The sequence below is a fragment of the Atractosteus spatula genome, chromosome 5 (assembly GCF_055471065.1).
Source record: "Atractosteus spatula isolate fAtrSpa1 chromosome 5, fAtrSpa1.hap1, whole genome shotgun sequence".
Taxonomy (NCBI): Eukaryota; Metazoa; Chordata; class Actinopteri; order Semionotiformes; family Lepisosteidae; genus Atractosteus; species Atractosteus spatula.
The window spans coordinates 30,367,708-30,389,273 of record NC_142710.1 but is presented as its reverse complement, the minus strand read 5'-3'; the positions used below and the strand labels follow the sequence as shown (position 1 = coordinate 30,389,273).

The window sequence follows — 21,566 nt, the reverse complement described above, 5'->3', positions numbered from 1 at the left end:
CTAGTAATTTTTTCCAGGCCAACAAATCAGGTGTCAGGTTCAAAAGGTGGATATGGGTTGTGAGAGAGAAATTTCAAACAAGTAGTGTTTTTTTTCCAAACTGCATTATTCCAGTTTATAAGTCTACTTTTAAAGACACAGCAAAACCTTGACATTTGAGTAAAATCGACGAAAATAACAGATGTTTGAACCTGTTGCTGCCCATGATTTTGAATAGCCATCATAGTTGCAAATTGGGCCACACTTGTATTCACAGGTCCAACCTGAATGAAGATGAAGATGTTCCTACACCTCTCTCACACAGTATCTGACTGTTGAGGATCCTGTAGGCTACTGAAATGTTGACTGAAAATGAATTAGAAGAAACTAAAATGAGTAGAGGTCTACTCAATGTACAATTTCAGTGACTCAAATGTAAACAAAAGTACATTATTAAAAATGTATCTTGCAAACCTACAAGACCCATATCTAGAGGCTACACAAAACATGAACTTTTTTATTTAATTGGATATTATTATAGAGTTGGTAAGACTGAAAGATGAAAATGTCCCAGAAACTGGATTTGCTACTGTAACGGCAAGTCTATTGTAATGCATAGAATGAAGTGTTTAGGAAGAGCATAATAATCTTTCTTGTCTTGAATGGAAAATGATCCTGGCACTTCTTATCTTCTTTCAGCCAGCTTCTTAGGAAGGCTGCTGAGATGGGACTCAGTGACTCAAATCCAGACATCATAAGCTGGGTCCATTGTCATGCCTCCGTTGATGAACTGCCTATATCGATATACCTTAGTGTGCAGTTTTAAGAGGGAGAGACGTCTCCCTGGGTTCTAACCGAGGCCAAAATACTAGAGAGAATTAATATTGTAGCAGAAATGCTTTAGTTTAAGGAAACCCATCTTTTTCTGTCTTCTAAAATTAAAACCTCAACACAGTTTAGGATGTAGTTTGAAGGATCTAAATTTTGAATACAGAAATAATCACAGTGTATACAAAAAATTTTGATGATGATGATAGTAATTGCTTACACTTATATAGCACTTTTCTGGACACTCCACCAGCGCTTTACAGGCAATGGGGACTCCCCTCCACCACCTCTAAAGTGTAGCCCCACCTGGATGATGAAACGGCAGTAGTAGTGCGCTAGTGCACTCACCACACATCAGCTATCAGTGGGGAGGAGAGCAGAGTAATGAAGCCAGTTCATAGATGGGGATTACTAGGAGGCCATGACTAGTAAGGTCCAATGGGAAATTTGGCCGGGACACCGGGGTTACACCCCTATTCTTTTCGAGAAACGCCCTGGGATTTTAAATGACTACTGAGAGTCGGGAGCTCGTTTTTATGCATCAGCCGAAGGACAGCCCCTTTTTAGTGTCTCCGTCACTAAACTGAGGTATCAAGACCTCACTAACACCTCTTCTAGCAGGAACCTTAGTTTTCCCAGGAGGTCTCCCATCCAGGTACTGACCAGGCTCACACCTGGTTAGCTTCAGTGGGTTGCCAGTTGTGCATTGCAGGGTGATATGCCTGCTGGCTTATCATGTGAACACGAAAGGCATGTAATATAATAATACATAACATGTTAATATTGACATTATCACTCTGCTAAAAACTTGATTCTCTCGATTGAACTCTGTTTTGCAACAGTTTCAATTTTTGTTCCCTTCGGAAATTCTTAGTGCCGAAGTGCAAATCTGTTTTTTAGTGTTGACTGGAAAGAACATGGTCTGTTCTCTCCAGCAGACCGTTTTCAGTTATTAAAAGAGGACTACTCCAACAAGAGCAGGCACATGAAAAGAGGTCAGTCTGTGGTTTGTGTAATAGTTAGGTAATTTGTGAAATGTGATCAAATTGGATAAAGCCAATAATCAGTTCAACTAGATCAGTGGTTCTCAAACTGTGGTACGCATACCGGCAGTGGTACGTGGAGTGCCGCCAGGTGGTACGCCAAATGACCCTGGAACTGTGTAGTGTGCACTGAAAAATCGGGACGGGTTTTCATATTTTGTATTTTAATACGTGTCAAATACGCAGCCTACGTACTACGATACAGTGCGCGCTAATACTTCAGTGGACACAAGAGATACTCTGTAATTCTATACCACTCTATAGGAATGCGTGCTACGGATGCAAGTGACCAATTGTATTTTAAAAAAGCTACTTTATCTCCCGCAAATAGGGAGAAAGGAGAATGTGCGTGATTTTGGAACAATGCCAACATTGTAAACACAGGAATGCATAGAAATACGTGCTACGAACGCAGGTAATCTTGTGAGCACACGAAAGCGTGATAACAGAAAAATATTTAAGAACTGTTCTAATTTGAGAAAAATACACCGAGCGTCTCTGTGTTTCGCTCCCATGTGCATGAAATAAAAACTTTAAATAAATACAGAAATAAAAACGGAAACGCAGAAAAATGCAAGCTTGCGGATTGCTAAAGCAGGTAAGCTACACTATTTTTGAAGAACCTTATTTACCGTTGGCAAAAGAGCTGACACGTATTATGTGTAGAGAAAAAGCTGCTAAACAGCTCGACCTGCTGCCCCCCTCCCCCTGAAAGACACAGTCATTCATAAAATTATTGAAATGAAGGATTATATCAAAAGTACACTTAGAGCGCGTTAAGATGAGGAGATGTTTTTCACTGCAATTAGATGAGTCTGTAGTCGATTTGGCCAATTTGCTCGTTTACGTTACATACGAGTTTGAGGGTATGTCCCATGAAGACTTTCTGTTCTGTAAACCGCTACCAACAGGAACTACAGGAGAGCACATATTTCAGCTTCTGAATGAATTTATCGAAGAGAATGGCCTCGACTTGATAAAATGCGTCTGAGTTTGTACAGACGGTGCTAGAGCAATGACAAGCCGACATAACGGTGTAGTTGCACGAATTAGAGAGGTTGCTCCAGAAATTAATGTACGCATTACAACATCCACCGCGAGATCTTTGCCGTCAAGAAAATACCTGACGATTTAATATCTGTTAGACTCTGTTGTGAATTGTATCAAGGGTCGAAAAATTAATTCACATCTCCTTTGCTCAACTAAACAGGCTCACCCCTCTCACTGAAATGGTGCTTTTTTATTAGTTGTTGTTAATGTTTTTTTTTCTGTAAAAACTTTGAGAAGCCATCTTTAAAGGCGCTATATCAAATAAAGTTTATTATTATAATATTTATTATATGTATGTGTGAGTATGTGCACATACACTCATGTTGGTCATTGAGAATTTCTGGGGTTCCTATGAGATGATGACTTGTAGGTGGTACTTGGATGCTTTGGTTGGATTAGGGGTGGTACTTGGTCCAAAAAGTTTGAGAACCACTGAACTAGATCATTAATAGTTGTAGTGGATTTGAAAACTGCGGTGAGAATGACCATCCAGGACAGGGATTGGGCACCACTGCCATATGGATTCATCAGTTCTCTGTGGCAGCCATTCAAGCACTTTTAGCACATCAGATTTCACCTCACTCTCGAAATGCTTTTTAACTATGTCAGTAGTGTATTTGCACAATTATCTTGTTAAAATTCAGACTCACAACTGTTGTGCATTTTTCATGATTCCTAGAGTGCGTGTTACCCACTTTACCAGAAATCATACAGTGAATTTAACTGCTTTGAATTATCGCCTTTTTTGAGGGATATAAGCAGTCAGAAATATCCATATTCATGTAGTTTATTTTTTATGGTTCCTTGTCAAAGAATTGACCCAGATGTTCGTTTTTGTTTTCAGTTTGAAAGAATAAAAAAGGAGCGGGATGATGCGATCAGCAAACTCAAAGAGTTTCATAGACGTAAGTATTTCATTTTCTTACCTTTTGGTTGAATGTGATGCTAGTATGTGCTCTCAAGCCTTATCCCTGGTGCCTGCATAACAAAACAAACCACTTCAGTGAAACTTTGTGTATTTTATTTAAACCTTAGCTAATGGTCATGGGAAATAATTTTCACCATTTACAATACAACTTTACATTTTTTCCTCTTGATAACATAATTGAAATAACCAGACAATACACAAAATTGGTTAAGAAGAGTTTGTGCAATAATTTTCAAGCCTTCTGCTGAACCCAATCCAAGCGATCAGAAGATTGTTTCTATGCAGTTCTACCCTAAATGCAATTCACACTTTGCAAACACCACATTTAGTCTGCTGTTATAGACATCAGGTGTTTCACCCTTTACAGCTAAACTGGTTTACAAACAATTTTCCAAGTTAAGTGCATCTTTATTTTTTCTCGAAGCGATCTCTTTTTTTTTCTGATCTCATCTGACCAGACGAATATGCTGTATAAGAATGTATTATGTTTAGGTGTTAGGGCCCATTTGCCACTCTGAGCAGAGGCTTTTAGTGGTAAATCCATTCGGGATACCTGGCGTTATATAGATTTTTATGTAGCCACCTTGTGGTCTTTAATCAATACATGAAATTTGTGCTCAATAAACTTGGAATCGCTAGTTATTTGTATAAAAAATAAGCTGACCAAACCATAATATTTAGATTAAAAAGTAAGGAAAGCATTTTCAATAAATTAATATTGTCATAGATGCTAAGGAACTTTATTTCTTCAGAACAAACATCAGCAAACACTGAAAATGTTAATGTGGATAAAAGATCCTGGTGATGTCAGAATAAACCTCAGGTACAATAAAGTCTACTTTCCTATAGTGATGATAGAATTTAACAAAACTATACCGTATGTGAGAAATCATTGGTATTATGGGCAGCATGGTGGTTAGCATTGCAGCCGTGCAGCACTGGGGCCCTGGATTCAATACCTGCGGTGCTATCTGTGTGGTGTTTGTATTGTGTGAAAATTGTCCCTGGTGTGAGTGTGTGTGTCACATTTTTTAAATTATCATGTAATAAAATTTCCTAGAGTAAATACCATTTTGTATTTCTATTACTAATCACTCGAACTCTCAATATAGCTTAGTTCTGGGGAAACAGAATATTTGTCTGCAAAATTAAGAAAGTCATGTTACACAAATAGTTCAAGTAGGGAGCTGTGTCAGCATGTGTAGGCTGCAAAGGAACACGTAAAGGTTTATTCCTTGCTGAAAAGAGAAGAAAATCACAACGTTTCGACTGTGGGGCCTTCTTCAGGTGTGCCACTTGTTCTTATGTTACACAAATATATGTATTTAAAGTAAAAAAAAAAAGTCTGCTCCTTGTTATGCATATCTACATATAAACCTTTGTTTTTTTTAGTTTTAGAAAATGGCCTTAGTGCTGATTTGTCTTAATTGCATTCTATTGAATCTGTAATTAGTTTTTAAAGCCTATTTTTTGCTCATATTGATTTGTTGAATACTATAACAAGCATTAATTTCAGTATTATCCATTATAATTAATGATCGTTTTTGGATCATCTGCTTGTAGCACTGGTAATTGCTTGCATTGTTTTTTCACTGCCTTTGTTTACCATACATTTTATCAACAAGTTATCAACCAATAATAATATACAAGAACATCAGTCTGGAAAAATGTATTTTTAGGAAACACTTTATCCCAGGGGGGTCCCATTGCCTTGCATGACAATCTTAAAAGGAGCTTTTTTGTTATACTGGTAGTATTGGGAACTCTTGCTTCAGAAAAGAAGGTATGGATCTTCCTCTTGTTGAGGCATTAATGACAGCAGTATTGTATTGTTGCTGTTCTGGATGTGGTTGTTTTTTGACATCATACTGCCATTATTCAGTAGTGAGTATGTCTTTGTAATTTGTACATGCACTAAGGTTTTCTGATACTTTAGTTTCTGTGTATCCAAGAGGTCATTATTGTTACACATTGGTAACAGTAGTCCTTCTTTGCATATTCCATTTATTAATTCTATGCAAATTAAGTGGTGATGATACAGCAAATAATCTTTCCACAAGCTAATGAAATTAAATATGAGAGCACAAAATAGACACAGTATTATAATTTCCAGAACCAGTGCCAATATTTAATAAATACACTTCTCTACTGTCAATAAATGCATGATATTTTCAAAAATTGTTTTCTGTTGTAACTATTTTCCTTCTCATACAGCTGGGTTTTATTTTCAGATTGAATGAATGTTTAAAATGTTAATATCGGGACTCTGTTCTCCAATGAGCTAGGATGTAATTGAGGGGATATGTAGGTGCTTGATAGAAAGCTGGTTTCAGTTTTCAGCTACTGACAAGTAGATGTTGACAAAAGCTGGCAAGAACTTTGCAGTAAAACTTACTTCTATCTTGTATAGTTCACTTGTAGATGGTAGTCCTTCATATGAATCAGCATAGATTCGGTGCATCGCTGTTCTCAAGAATGATGTGGTATAGTACTGTGTGATTTTGTATGATTGATGAACATGATTTTCAAAGTGACGTCTCAGCTCAGCAGGAGAAAGTTCTTGCTTTAAAAATTGCATTCAAAGAACTCTGAATCACACGGAAATCACACCCTGTTTAGAGATTTTCCTTCAGTTCTGTGACTTTAAAAAAAAAACATTAAAAATACCCCTTTCTCAAAATACTTAAGACAATGCGTGGTTGTTACTCCCATTTCATTTTTTGATACAAAACAGAAGCTTTGTGAGAGAGGCAATAAACATGCCTAATCTGGGCCAGATTTTAATGAATTGAATTTAACATTTAACAACTATGTACGAGACCTTAACCGCCCATGCATTGCTGCTATCAATTTCTGACCTGCACCTGACATCAGAACCTAGCCTGCCCCTTGTTGGACAGATCTACTTCTTTTTGAAGCACTTGAGATAACATAAGAAATATAAATATAACATAAGAGAGAAGAGGCTGTTTCATCCATCTAACCCATTTGGTAGGTAGAAGCTTATTGATCACAAGATCTCATCCAGTAGTTTCTTAAAGAAAGTGAAGGTATTGGCTTCAAAAACATGTCTGGGTACAGTAGCTTGTTCCACACAACCCAGATGTGTCCATGTGACATGCAGATATCTCATACACATGGAGTGTACCTTTTTAGTTTAAATTTACAAGCAGGTCAAGAGTCAAGGATATTTTTTTCCAATAGAGTTTTTCCATCGTCATGCTAAAAGTTTTGTAATTAGATTTTGTGTTGGTTCTTAAACTGTAAAAAACCTACATTTGATGTCACCCTTCTTAGAAGCAGAAAGCTAAAAACCAATATTATTCAATATTAGAAGTTTGCAGAACTATTACATAAAGTAGTGCTCCCAGATATGTGTTTGTTACATGTTGCAGGTCAGCTATAAGAAGCAAAGAGCTGTTGAGCATAGAGAACAAACTTTTAACAGCTGCTCTGAGCATTAACAGTCTAATGGCAGTTTGGCTAAGACATGAGTCTCCTTTTTGCATTTTCATTATCAGTAAGTAAATTGTGTATTTATTTGCTTCTGCTTCTTTAATATTCATGTAAAAAAGTAATTTAATGTTTCACATTTAATTTTACGGAATATATTATCTTTTAAGCAGTGGTACCCTGTAAGTACTACTTGACGTAAAGCTTTATTATACATATATACAGAATAAGAGTGATAAAAGGAGGGTAAAAAATTAATGGAAGAAACTGAATTGAAAACACTAGTTCTTAACAAGTGTATAGTTTTTAACTTAAGTTAATTTTAGCACATTTTTGAAAGAAGGCAATATGCACATAAAAAGTTTTGAACTGAACTCGAAATATAGTTTTGTTCTACACAACTCCCAATTTCTGCTATTGAGCATTTTGATAGTCTTTTGACGCACTTAGCTTTGATTAAACACATTCTTTGTCACGAGAAGAAACCTTGCAACCAAACTGAAAGAAAGTAAAAGTATTAAGATTTTTTGTTGAAGAAAACAATGCCGTGCTTTAGTTAAAGTACAATATAAAAAGGCAGTTATTTTGATGAAGTGGTACACAGGATTTGTGTCTGAATAAACTTGGCCTTTGCTCAGCTTCCATTTGTTCTTCTGGAATAAACACATATTGTGTGAGATTCCACTTTAATAGGGGCTCCGGTTGTATGCCAAGCAGCTGCATTTTAGGACCTATTACGTGATTTCATAGCTCTCAGAAAATTGCTTCTATTCAGTGCAAACGACAGGAAAAAAAAGCTTCAACACACAATCATGTCTTTTCAATTGGCGATGGCAAGGTTGATGACAACATGACCATTGTGTTATAATGATAAGACCACTAAGGCATCTGCCCCTCTCATCAAGGCTTCGCTACAGCAGCAGATACAATTTAATTCACTGCTCTGTCGGCGGTGCTGATACCATTATGCTGCACGTCTCCACAGTTGTAATCACTGTCCTCTGAGAAAACCTGGCTGAAACGATCTGGAGCAGTCAAAGAAACTCACAATTAAGACTGCCAATTCCAATGTGTCAGATTGTGTCGCATGCACTTGTACAATTTTCACTTCCAATCCTGTTTATTTACCATGTCTACCAGTAATTACACTTAACGTGTCATTTAGTTCAAGGCGGCCCTGCCCGCTGCGTTTGTCGGGCATTATAAAGCTGGTGAAAGAGGGAGCTACAATGGGGGTTAGTGGCTTTTAGCGACTGGTGGATGCTACAGTAACTTTTGACGAGACTGATACTTGTAGCATCGGTCTCATCAAAGTATAATGAGAGGTCATTCTAGGGCCCCACTTGTAATAACAGCCCTGGTTCATGTTCTTCTTCTTGTCTACAGTGGCTAATTACTTAAGTGTTGTTAAAATAGTCCATGTCTGCTGTGGATTATGGTTTTAAATATCTGACTCTCAAAGCATTCATCACAGTATTGTTTTTTTAATTGTAAAATCCAAATTAATGTTGTGAGTTTATATACGAAATTCCCCAATCTTACAGTGCTGATTTGATTTTTGTTGTTTACTTCAAATTTCTCTTAAACTCTCCCGTTTGCTCATTATTTCGTTGTTTCTTTATACACTTGACTCAAGAGCACTGGTTTCCACACTAGAATCCAATCACCCTGGTTAGTCTTTGGGTGGTGAGGGCTGAGATACATTTTTTCCTCTAGACAAGTGAAAATTAAATTCATAGACATCAACCTGCTTTAACCTTGTCTTGCAACCTCATTTGCTGCCCCTCCTGCAAGGTCAATGCAATGTGACAACCCTCCAGCAGGACAATGTCTTATAACTCCTATTCAACTTTGGCTTTCTTGCGAGATGGCGAGACAGTAGATGTCTTGTCAATTGAACAGTTTTACAATAAGCTTGGGACAACATGTGCCATCTAGGTCTCAGGGTCCAGTAAACAAGCATAAGCTTAACCTGGTTCTATGATGCGAATGGGACAGTATTCCACAAGACAGCATCTACAACTGGATGCAAAGCCAGAGTGATTTACTTTCCTTCCAGTGGTGACCTGTTATTGCTAGCCTGAAACATTCACATTCTCAGACTTCCTGCTGATAAATGCTAATCAACATAATGAATTTACCTATATCATGCATTGTCAATAAAAAGTAAGTAAATAAAAAGTATTGTAATTGTTCTGGTAACTTTGTGATTTTGTTGCTGATGCAGATGTTTCTCAGTATATGGTTCTGTTAGCTCCTTATTTGAAATGAAGACAGGGCTATATGTTAATTGAAAGCGTAGGTTAGGTGTCCCTTTTAAAACAAGTTTTTTTTTTAATGGTGTCAATGGCGAGAAGGTTTGGAATCCACCTAGATGTGTTGTGTGTGGGGTGGGAGAGTGTATGTAGCAGTGAAAGTAATGAGTGGCCCCAGCTGATGGATTCTCCCAGCCTCCACAGAGAGTGAATCTAATGTTCCAGTGCAGTATGGTGGTTAAGTAGATGACTTTATGACCTTAAAACATTTTACGAATTGTGCAGGACAGCATTTCGTAGATCTACTTGAGTGAGCATTTAGTCTGAAGTAGAAAATACGAAAAACCGAAATGATAAAAACCTGACGCTTAACTATGAGCGAATTGTTTGTGAACAAATCTGCCTGTATCCGTAACATTGATTTTATACGGCATGTTCAGGTGGGACCTTTCCTCTAGGCCTTCCTCGGGACTCCTGTCACAACATTTTTCACTGACATCATTTGCAGATAAGGAAGAAAAGGCAGCAAAAATGTGTAAAGAATAACTCTTAAAGCTTAAAATATTGTTTTCAACTTTTTTAGTACTATTTAGTACTAACTAAAGCTGTTACTTTAGTAGATGCTGGCAACAATATGCTGCTTACATGTACTTTGAATACTGATAAAGTTTTATAGCATAGCTATTCCTTTGTATTATCATCATCTGAGTAATTGTCTTATTTGTTATAATGAATTGAGGTTAAAGTCTTGTGAATATAACCCTGTCCTTGTATTGTATGTTCATTGACTTTTAACTCGGGGGAAACCATAGCCCTGTTAAGATTAAGAACTTTTGAAGCTGAAGCAGTGACTGAATAGGTCTGACACAAATGAAGTTACACAGTCAAGTGCAGTTGTACATTTCCCCACTCTCTGAAATGTGATTAAAAAAGCATTATGGAACATGGGAACAATTACATTTTTGTTTGATAATAATATGTAGGCTCAGGTTGCGTACATGGTAAATGTTAAGAAATCAGTTACTAGTTTCTTTTCTTACATGATTAAGATTTGAATGGAAAATGATCAACGTTCAACATTACAAAGCGCTTATTTACTACTGTTAAAAGCTTTTGCTCCTCCACAAAACATTTTGACTCTTTACAAACCTTTACTCTATGAAAAAAAAACAGTATTTTCTCATTTTCCTTTTTAGAAATCAAAGCATTTGTCTGTGTTGATCTATTTGAGCTTAATTTAACTTGATCAGTGTTTAAACCGCCTTTCTTCCTAACCAAAGAAAATGGTGTAGGAATTTCAAACATAACTCTATTTAGTAATGCTGCATTTGTTTGCCAATTTGCCCCTTGTTTTTTTTCCATTAATTTTATAATCTCTTGTATCATAGTTACAGTAGTGTTAAACTAAGATCTGACCTATGAGAAGAAGCTCTCTTGTAACTGTCAAAAGCATTATTGATTGAAAGATGTATCCTGTCTTACAGTAATAAATGTCAGAGGAATCTTTCAGCATGAAACAGTGCAGTTTGATTTCCATTAGATGAAGGAATTCTTCAGGACCTAGTTTTGCCAGAATTTACAGTTAGCAGACCAAAACAAACTTTCACAGTCATCTCCAATGCTGTGTGCAAAACAATAAATAATGTGGAAGAGGACACGAAAGTATATAAATAGTTATTAATGTCAACATAAAATGCTTATTACAGTAGTAATTAGGATTTTAATAGAAGAATTTCATGAAAACCTATGATACTTTTTCTTTCTCCTCAGTTTCCCGCCTGGTGATTGAGGAAGTCACTGTCATCCAGGACAATCTGGATATTGAGATATCCTGCAGAAAGAGTGCTGAATCTCTGGCCTCCAAGGTGTGTCCAGTGTTTTTTATGAACACAACAATTTATATTCTGGAGTAACACTTCAAGTTCAAGTTTGTCATATGTGCTGAGTACAATGTAATGCTTGCTTGTTTCCTCACGCGACGGATGACACAACAATGACAATAAATGACATCACAAATTGTTGAAGACAATAAGAGCTGTAATCTTCAGCAGCATTCAGTTAGCAGTGTGCAAAATCCAAGTAGTGGCAGCATTGTAATTTCAGCACAAAATATTTGACTTGAAGTACTTTTCATCTGAAAGACAATCTCCTACTCTAAAATAGTTTAATCTAAAAGTCCCTTTCTTTAGCTGCTGTGGTTGTAGGTTATATTCATTATATGAACTTTTCAAAGGCCTAGGTGGAAGTACAGGCGGTCCTTTCCCTGCTCCGTGGTGTTTAGCACCTAAGTCAATGATTGAAAAATTGAAAAGCTCAATGTAAAATATTCCTGTACTTACATAATTCTGAAGTCTGAAAATCGGCATTGTATTATATAGAATACATAATATGCAAGAATTAAAATGTATAACAATAGTCCCGTTTTATCTATGATTGCTTTTTAAGAAACTCGGCACCATACATTGGACACAATATACAATATGCAACAATAGCAAAGTTAAAGGGAAATAAAAAAAGAGCATATTTACTTAGAGAAACAAAGGATTAGGATAAATTAAACATTATAACTTCAGTAAAAAAAGACTTTCAAGATACAAGAAGGCTAGAATTAGCAGATATAAGGCTAAGAACTGGAGTATTCTCATGCAGTAAATCATTAAAATTATGTGGAGCTAGATGACTTAATAAGTAAGTTAAAGGACAGGAGTTATAAACTGATGCAGAAACACATTTTAGTTAATACATGTGCCTCTGAATTCTGTACAGACTGAAACTTATTAGTATGTTAGAACAGTGTTTCCCAATCCTGTTCTTAAAGTACCCATGCTTTTCATTCCATCTGAAGAGTTTTTAAAATACAAGCAAATAGTTTCATTCTAAGAAAACTAAAAGTTCATCAATAGCAGAATTAGGTCAGAGATTAGAATTAGCTTAAATTTCTAACCTCATTTTGTGTTCCACGTAGGGCCTGTGAGGCAGTAAGAACACTTATTCCCACCTGTCTCTCCCCCCCCTTTATTGAGTCGTTTAGAAAACAATTTTAAATTTTAACTTGGAATACAGTACTGCTCCATATAACTAATCAGTATATTTGTTAGTAATGACACACATGAAGGAAATAATCTGAGATTGTTTAATAAGATTAATTGTTTGAGAATAATGTCTGAATGAAAAACAGCCGAGACAGGTTCTCCAGGACCGGGGCAGGGTAAAGCTGCCTTAGAAGATACCCCCAGTATGTAAGGCATTACACTGCTCAAATCTAGATGAAGTAAAGGCATGTTTCACTGTTGCAGCATTAGACAGGCAAAGCAAGTGTCTTTACCAAGCAGTGTTAAACAGATGGAAGAAAGATGCCCTTATGCTTGGATGTGTGGACTAAATTTTAAATGACCAAAAAAAGGTTTTGTACAATTTGGGATTTTTGGAACAAATAATTTGCTGAATTGGGAGACAGAAGAAAATTATTAAAGAAACATCTAGCCCATCTTATTCTATTTACAAATTAACACTATTTTTTCTTAAAATTGATTTGTCTTATGCCACAAAAAATTTCTAGTATTTTGTCTTAATGTATTAAAAGCCAAGATACATCATTTGAAAAGCAAAATCTATTATTGTGTTATGTTAGTTTGCCGTCTGTTCTTATTTGCCTTTGATTCTTGTTTACACTGTTGGTTTGGTCTGCAGCTGTAAATAAGTAAGTCACTCAATACATTTTGATTGAATCTGTGTTCATGAAGTGTTGTTTTTGCCAAATCATTGCTCTCCCAGTGACTCAGTAAAAGCAGATTAGCTAAGTCATTTCTGTACCAACAGCAGTTATAATCAACACAATCATCTGCTATTATTGACCACTCTTGGACAAATTCCTTTCTTGCCTGCCTGCCAAAATCTGCATGTCATCCTCTTTCATTGCAGAGTTCTGCAACCTCTTTCGAACAGTTGTACTAGTCTTGGCAGTTTCTCTGCATAACTCCATTGCTTAATCTGAGATGGATGAAAACTTCAGATTTTATTTCAGAGTGCTGAAGTAATATTGGTATGTCTTCTGTAATTTGGATTATTAAAAACTCTTGTGTGTTCTGAAGAACATTGCATATTTATTCCACACTTGCGTGTTGTTTTCCATGATTGACAAGGCTTTAGGCACATATCTTTTAGAAGACAAAACATACCTAGGAGGGTGTGAAAAGACTTTTAGGGTTAAACTCTAGGGTTCAAATTCTGGGTTAGTATTTTGTAGGTTAATCCAATTTCAATTAAAGCACAACAGTTCATTTATGTTATCAATTTAGTTCATAAACCTATCTTTAGCCCTTTTGCGTAATATTTTCAAACTGGGGGTCATGAATGTAAATAGCCCAGGAAGGTTAGAGACAGGCTTGCTTATAACCTACAGCACCTTTCAGATATCTGACCAGCTACGAAGGTTGAAAAGCTGAACGAGTTCCCGACCATGCTTAAGTAGCGGCATTATCTGAATCTGAAGTCTCCAGGCTGCGATGCTCGCCTTTCTCTCAGCACAGGTTTGAGTTGTTTAAAAATGCCCTTATGTATCTTTCTGTATGAGGTCAGAATATATTATATGAGGCGATAGAAGGTATGTTTTAGCTTTTAAATATTTTTTTTTATTCTTCCCATGTAAAAAAAATTGGAGAATTGCTCATAAGGTAATAAGTTCTCACTGTACTCATGCACATTTGAATCTCCTTATGAAGTGTACAGGATGCATAAAATGACAGGACCTACCAAAATGTACTGAACAAACTGTTAAGAGATGATTCACAAGGAGACGGTACAGCTGAGATTGTTATATTGAGGATGAAAAACACTATACTAATCCAGGAATATTATTGTTGTTATGACAGTGATTTATTATAATTAGTAATAGTAGTGGTAGCAGTAAAATGACTTTAAGAGTTTTATTTCTATAGTTAATAAAAGTATAAGAAGGCAGCTCCTGTCTTTTCAGTAGAAGTGAGCTAAGGCCTTATTGACCAAGACACTTCTATTAATATTTTTGACTGACTCAGGTCTCGGCTTTCCAGGTTGACAGCATATGAAAATATGTTCAGTGAACAGAATCACTTTAAAATCAACCACAGATAGATAACATGTTATAGAAATTAATGACATCCACACATTGCGAATCTTGAAAAAATGATTTGGAGAATTGAAAATTATAAATGACAGCAAAAGATTTCATTAAAAGGGAGCAAAAGGAAACTGCAGAGGTGTTCAGAAGCACATTTGAAATATATAAAGGAAATCTAAACAGAAATTTAAGAAATAGCCTTGTGATTTATTCTTCATTTTGTCAGCTAGCATTTTTGTAGTGTATGTACAGAAAGGCTTTTTGTGAGGCCAATTGTCTAGAAATATTTAGGTACAGTTTATTTCTTGGTTGGATCTGTGCCGTCAGTCTGCTAGTAAGTGCACACAAAACCAAGTTATTAGCAGGTGAATGCATTGCCTGTTTCTGCTTCTTTTTGTACAGCAAACATTCTTTTGAAATTAGTACCACATTGCATACCACTGGGAAAAGGACATACTGTCCACCTTAGTTTTTCCTCTCTGTAAAATGAATAAGCCAAGATAATTTTGTGGTACCCAATTATGTTGCAGTAAGGTTTTGTCCTAAATGTTTCAGGAGACAGCACAGGCTATGGGAGTACTAAACTTGTGTGTGGTGTTTAGAAAATGACAGTGTTTGATATTACCATGCTACCAGCTTCATGGTTTGGGTTGTGATCATCAATACTTTGATATGCAACTTTTCAAGGAAAGGAAATGAAGTGTTACATGAGTTACAAAAAAGTTTGCAGATACTTGTCATCACAGCTTTTAATTGTTAAAAAAGCTTATGCTATTGATATAGTAGCACAGAGGTAAAATCTTAATTACCTGTTCCCAATTTTTAAAAAAAAATGGAGATTTTCAGAACATTCAATAGGTATTTTATTTCCAGTCATTGTTAATATAATGAGTCCGAAATGACTATGAATATGGCCCTTTCTGTTTGCCAATTAAATGTTTTGATGAGTAATGAATTGAAATGGTCAGACATTATTAAAATTATCCGAGCGAATCAGAAAATGTTCTCCTTGAAACAGTAGGCTGATATTTAATCTTAAAATTGTGAAAATGTAGCCCCTATCTCATTATGGGTTTAAAAATTAAATTTAAATTGAATTCTATTAAATTTCATTGACCACCTCTTGTTGTCCACTTTAAACGTTAAACCCTGAAAAAGAGTTTTAAAGTAATTTAAATTAAGATTTTAATTTTTAACATAAAGCTAATTTCCCTTCATAGACAAAAGTAACATTAATCCATTTGGAGGCTGAACATTAGTAAATGCTTTGTAAACATTTTAAAATCTTTGTGACTAGGTATGGAAATTACTTGCAAAAGAATGCTTGAATAGAAGTTTGTATAATTTTGAAGAATGTGTATCATCTGTAGTATCCCCGTCATTTTTTGCATAGCTTATTAATTATGGTATGCATAATTATCTGCCATTGTTTCTGCTTAGATTGTCACTTTTCATGCTAATTAATTATTCTTTGGAAATACCTCAATGGCAAGAATGAAGTCATGTGCTGTGCATTCCTGAAGTTATTTAATTTTCACTTTATCTTCTTTCTTCTTATGAGCCTTTCTTGTACCTTCCTACTAAACACTTCCTAAGAAGTTATTTTAGTCTAATTTAAATGGTCACAGAACACTTGAAAAACAATGACGTACTGTAAAGTAACACAGAGGTGGAGTACACTATGACTTCAACCACTGTTTAACAGTTATTCAGAACCCTTACAACTCCATCACTGCCCAAAGTGTAATAGATGTGATCATTACTTCCTTGCCATCATAAATACTATTGTACTAAATCAGCAGTAACAGTATTGTAACAATATACAACAGTATAAAATTAACTGGTATTCATTTTATAAAGCTGCTGTGTGATTGGTTTAGCACTCTTTATCATCAAATTACATTTTACAGCCTTTAGCCAAAGCATATTTTTGAATATGTTATGAGTGATCCTGTGCCAAAACTTCTGCTTGGCTAAGTTGAAAAGTCTAGTAGCTCAAATAGTTGACCTTATAAAACAGTTCATACACTCCAAAGATGGGCCACATGTTCTAGCTTGTTAGAAAGGTCAAGAGTAACACCTAAAGGTCTTCACCTTGCATGTTTTTGAGTAATGCGAATAACAAAAACTTGTAATAGAATTTTCCCTTAACATTCTCAACTTTAGTGTCTCCCAAATCATATGGTTTTATTGTTCATTTCCATTTAAATCAGAATAAAGCATTTCAGTACTTTAAAAAAGAGATAGACAGGTGACCTTCATTCCTTATTAATTTAGTTCACTGGATCCGCGATAGTAATTTTGCTGCCAGCGAGGAGCCAGGAAAATCGTAATCAAGTTTTTAAACTCCCCAACATTTTAAATTAAAAAGCTGTAATAAAAGCACCCATTGCCACAAGTCAAATCAAACCACTAACCAAAACATGACATTTGTGTTGATGTTTGATAAAAGAAGATGAAGGCCTTGACTTCATAATGGTGACCTCTGGCTCTTGCTGTTGATCGTTCACACGCTGCTGATTTCACTGAGTATGTAATTTCCTATATTTTGTCTCATCAATAGTAGATTATTATCAAAGAGTGTTTTTATCTCTGTATTATGTATTGTTGATTGCATATGAAATGCATTCTGGAAGGCCTCATCAGAAAATGGATTGCAGCAATTTACTAGACCAGATGTCATTAATATATGCTTTTTTTTTTGCTTTTTTGAAGCACATCTTCTTCCAATAAGGCAGAAATCACATCATCAAGAAATGCGTTTAATTTACATGCATTAGCGATTGACTTTTTGGAGGTATTTACTTAGCTGCTTCATTAATTATTATACATAGCAGCCCATATCAGCGGTCAGAATATGACTGCTCTTTGCATGTTTGCATTAGAAGGAAGTGCATATCTGTAAAAATATTATTCCAATTTAAAATTCCATTAATAAGTGGTAAATTGACACATCCGTCGTAACTAATTTGGTTTAAAAGCAAAAGAATGCAATGCTTTTCTTCCAATTTCCCTTGATGAGCTGTCTTTTTTAAATGCTATTATTGCCTTTTCTGCTTCTGTATTGCTTCTTGAAGATCATGTTTCCAGTCACTATCTGACTCTTAAGCACTTCGGATTAATTGAAATCTTAAGTATCCTTTTTTTTCATTGCAAGTTTGTGTTGCTTGCTTAACTGTTTCACATTCTTCTTATTAATGAAAGAAGTGTTTGTATAGGAAACTTTAACATGAAAAGAGGGGAACAGTGAGATTATAGGTAGATTATTCTGTGTACTGGACAGACTATATACCAAATGTAAACAAAGCTTACTGTTGATTTTTTTTTCTTATTTTAAGTGACTCTTCCTATTTTTGGACACTTTGTATGTGGTATATACAATCCAAATTGTGTCTTTTAAGTGGACTGTTATTTCAAAATAAATGGCAGTTCATAAAAAAAATATGTTCAGAGATAATAAGGAATCAATAAAATTTAAATACCTTGGAAACTATCAGGTTGTTTTTTTCTTTCAATTTAATCTATCACTTGAAAAATTATAATACTAATCTCTGGCCTCCATATGAATAGTAGCTGTGTGCAGAAAAATAAAAGGAAATACTTTTGTTGTTTTCTAGAATTGATTGAGATTTTCATTGAAGAGGCAAATATTTAGTAAAATGTTTAAAATAATAAATCCCTGGAATCTCAGAATTTTACATTTTCATAAAATGTAGCATGTTATGTAATGCAATTACAGAAGTCTATATTTATATTATTAGGTGTAGGTTAGAATCATAAATATTTTTTATGGAAATGTTTAATAATGTTGTATCCAGTTGGAAATGTTTAGCTGCTTTCATTGGAAGCAGCTAACTGTTTTTTTGGAGGGATGAACAGAGCTTCACAAGACAAACATTCCATAGCACTGTGAAGTCAGTACCATAAGTATGAAGTGATATCCATGTATCTAGCTGACTGAGGCCCACCTTTTGTTAAAATTATATTTCATGTTGTATGTACAGTTTATGCAAAAGTTTGGGCACCCCTGGCCAAATTACATGTTTTGTTGATTTTCTAAGTGAAAAGAAGTTAACACAACCTCTGCAGCGAGCAAACATCAACTTGAGAGATTTCTGCAAATTTAAATACACAGTTACTATTTATTTGCTGAATTTAACAGATTGAAAAAAATAAAACAGTAGATGTGGCATGTGCAAACGTTTGGGCACCCATCCAGTTGATCCACTACTGGTATTTTTTGTAAGGTCTCAGAACTTAATTGACTCGTTAGGCCTTAATCTAAGTCAGGTGATGACATTTCCAGAGCTTAATAAATTCTCTGACTCTTCGAACCTCTCAGGGTGTTGTGCTTACACTCAACAGCCATGGGCTCCTCTAAGCAGCTGACTGAGGATCAGAAAATAAAGATTATTGACTCTTACAAAGCAGGGGATAGCTATAAAAAGATGTCTAAATGCTTCCTGCTTGCAATTTCCACTGTCCGAAATGTCATTAAGAAATGGAAGTTAAGGGGAACTGTTCAAGTCAAGACAAGATCTGGAAAACCAAACAAAAAGTCTCAGATAGAATTGCTCGTAGACCGGTCAGGAAAGCAAAGCAAAACCCCATATCACTGGAAAGGACCAGGTTTAGCTGGCACAGGAGTAGTGGTGCACCGGTCCAGTGTGCAGCACTGCTTGCACAAACATGATCTGCATGGAAGAGTCATAAGAAGGAAACCCTACCTGCGGTCTCATCACAAAAGTCAATGTCTGAAGTATGCAACACAAGACTTAGATAAGCCAGAGGCGTTTTGGAACCAAGTGCTGTGGTCTGATGAAGTAAAAATTGAACTCTTTGGCTACAATCACCAAAGGTACGTTTGGAGAAAAAAACATGAAGCATTTGAAGAAAAGAACACCTTGCCAACTGTTAAGCATGGGGGTGGATCTGTTATGCTTTGGGGTTGTGTGCCAGTGGTATAGGAAATATTGTGCGGGTAGAGATAAGGATTCTACTAAGTATCAACAAATCCTGCAGTTCTGGATGTCCCTCAGGCAGTGAAGAAACTGAAGCTGAGAAGAGGTTGGATATTACAACAAGACAATGATCCAAAACATACCTCAAAATCAACCACGGACTACTTCAAGAAATGAAAGATTAAGGTTTTGGAATGGCCTTCACAGTCCCCAGACTTGAATATTATTGAAAATCTGTGGGTAGATCTCAAACATGCAGTGCATGCAAGATGACCAAAGAATATTTCTGAACTAGAAGCGTTCTGCAAGGAAGAGTGGGGAAAACAATTCCTAAAGCAAGAATAGAAAGACTGTTAGCTGGCTACAAGAAACCTTTGGAGGCTGTGAGGCCAAAGGGGGCGTTACGAAGTACTGACTGATAATTACTGTTTTATTTTTTTCAGTCTGTTAAATTCAGCAAATAGTAACTGTGTATTAAAATTTGCAGAAATATGTCAAGTTTAAGTTTGTTCGCTGCAGAGGTTGTGTTAACTTCTTTTCACTTAGAAAATCAACAAAACGTAATTTAGCCAGGGGTGCCCAAACTTTTGCATACAACTGTATGTTGGCTATTTTTATGGAATGTTGTGTTAAAACCCTACAGTTAAGAATATTTAATTACTTACTTTTGTGCAGCCTTGGGAGTTTCCAGTGACAATAGGTGTAAGAGAGACTTTCTTCTTTATCAGAGGATTCCTGTATTTTGAAAAGGTTCCCAGGTTGGAAATGCCTCAATCTAAATGGAGAAAAATAGAAGCAAATTATTCCTTTAGTTGTGTCAGTTTAGGTATTGTTTCTCTTTTGTCTGAAATGCAAAATAAAAAGGTTATAATAAATTTGAAATTGCCTGGTAATCCTGCATTAACTTCAGTTTTAATGAAGATGTGATACTCCATGATTCAGTTTTGTTCACAAAAGTAGTCCTTTATATTTTCTTTATTTTATAGACACTGAATTGAATTTTATTTTGTCTTCTTTTCTAGGGTGAATTCCTTTTGTGTGTTTAATTTAGTTTTTACTAAATATTTGCATTTTAAGTGCAAATATCTAATTGAGAAATCCTTGCTCAGTTTTCCTTATTAAAATAAATGATGCAGTCTTTGCACTCACACAGTTCTTTGTGCATAAACTCACCTTGCCTTCTTCCACAGCTGAACCGTGAGAACAAGTCCCTGAAGAGGAAAAGCATGTTGTACCAGTCTCAACTAGGGCCTGAAGTCATCAGTGCCATCAACTTTGAGGAAGAAGACTCTGCTGTGGAGAATGAGGATAGCCCTGTCACATGCTCATCTCTTCATTGCAGGCGTCAAATCACAGGTGACTGCTCCCTTGCACCTGGCTCACTGTTGCTTAATGGGCAGGACCTGGTTTCCTGTTATCATGTTGATCAGTTGAAAATAAATATTTGCTAATAGACGCAACCTTAATATATATAATTCATAATCACCTTGCATTTACAATACTGAAGTCCTAAAGGTAATGACTGTTATAGTGTCAGTCTCCTTGGTGCATTTTAAGTGAAAGTATAAATCAGTTCATCTACAAATGAGCTGGGGCAAAGCAAATTAATTTGGAAGATAATGTTGTGGGCAGCAGCTACTGTATATCACCCTACATCTCTCTACTGGCTACCCACTGAAGCTAAGCAGGGTTGAGCCTGGTTAGTACCTGGATGGGAGACTTCCTGGGAAGCTATGGTTGCTGCTGGAAGTGGTGTTAGTGGGACCAGCGGGGGGCACCCACTGCGGTCTGTGTGGGTCCTACTATATTATAATCAATAAAAAGGTCAAGTCTACTCCAGAGCCACAGTAACACATTGGGCCAGAGCTAATCCTGGTTTCTGTAGTGTAAAACTCCCAGCAGTGCTGGTCTTCACGTATACACCTGGGTGGACTGGAATAACTGGGTTAACATATCTCACTCAAAGTACAA

At 35.9% G+C, this 21,566-nt stretch overlaps 1 protein-coding gene across 1 annotated transcript in view; it reads left to right on the top strand.

Annotated features, from left to right (window-relative positions):
• Positions 1–21,566, top strand: part of shtn1 (shootin 1) — a 50,010-nt gene that overhangs the window by 6,310 nt on the left and 22,134 nt on the right. Inside the window, exons 3-5 of the mRNA XM_088917747.1 lie at positions 3,745–3,805; positions 11,307–11,401; positions 20,786–20,951. Of these exons, the coding sequence (XP_088773873.1) occupies positions 3,745–3,805; positions 11,307–11,401; positions 20,786–20,951 (322 nt within the window). The remainder of the gene's footprint in view (positions 1–3,744; positions 3,806–11,306; positions 11,402–20,785; positions 20,952–21,566) is intronic.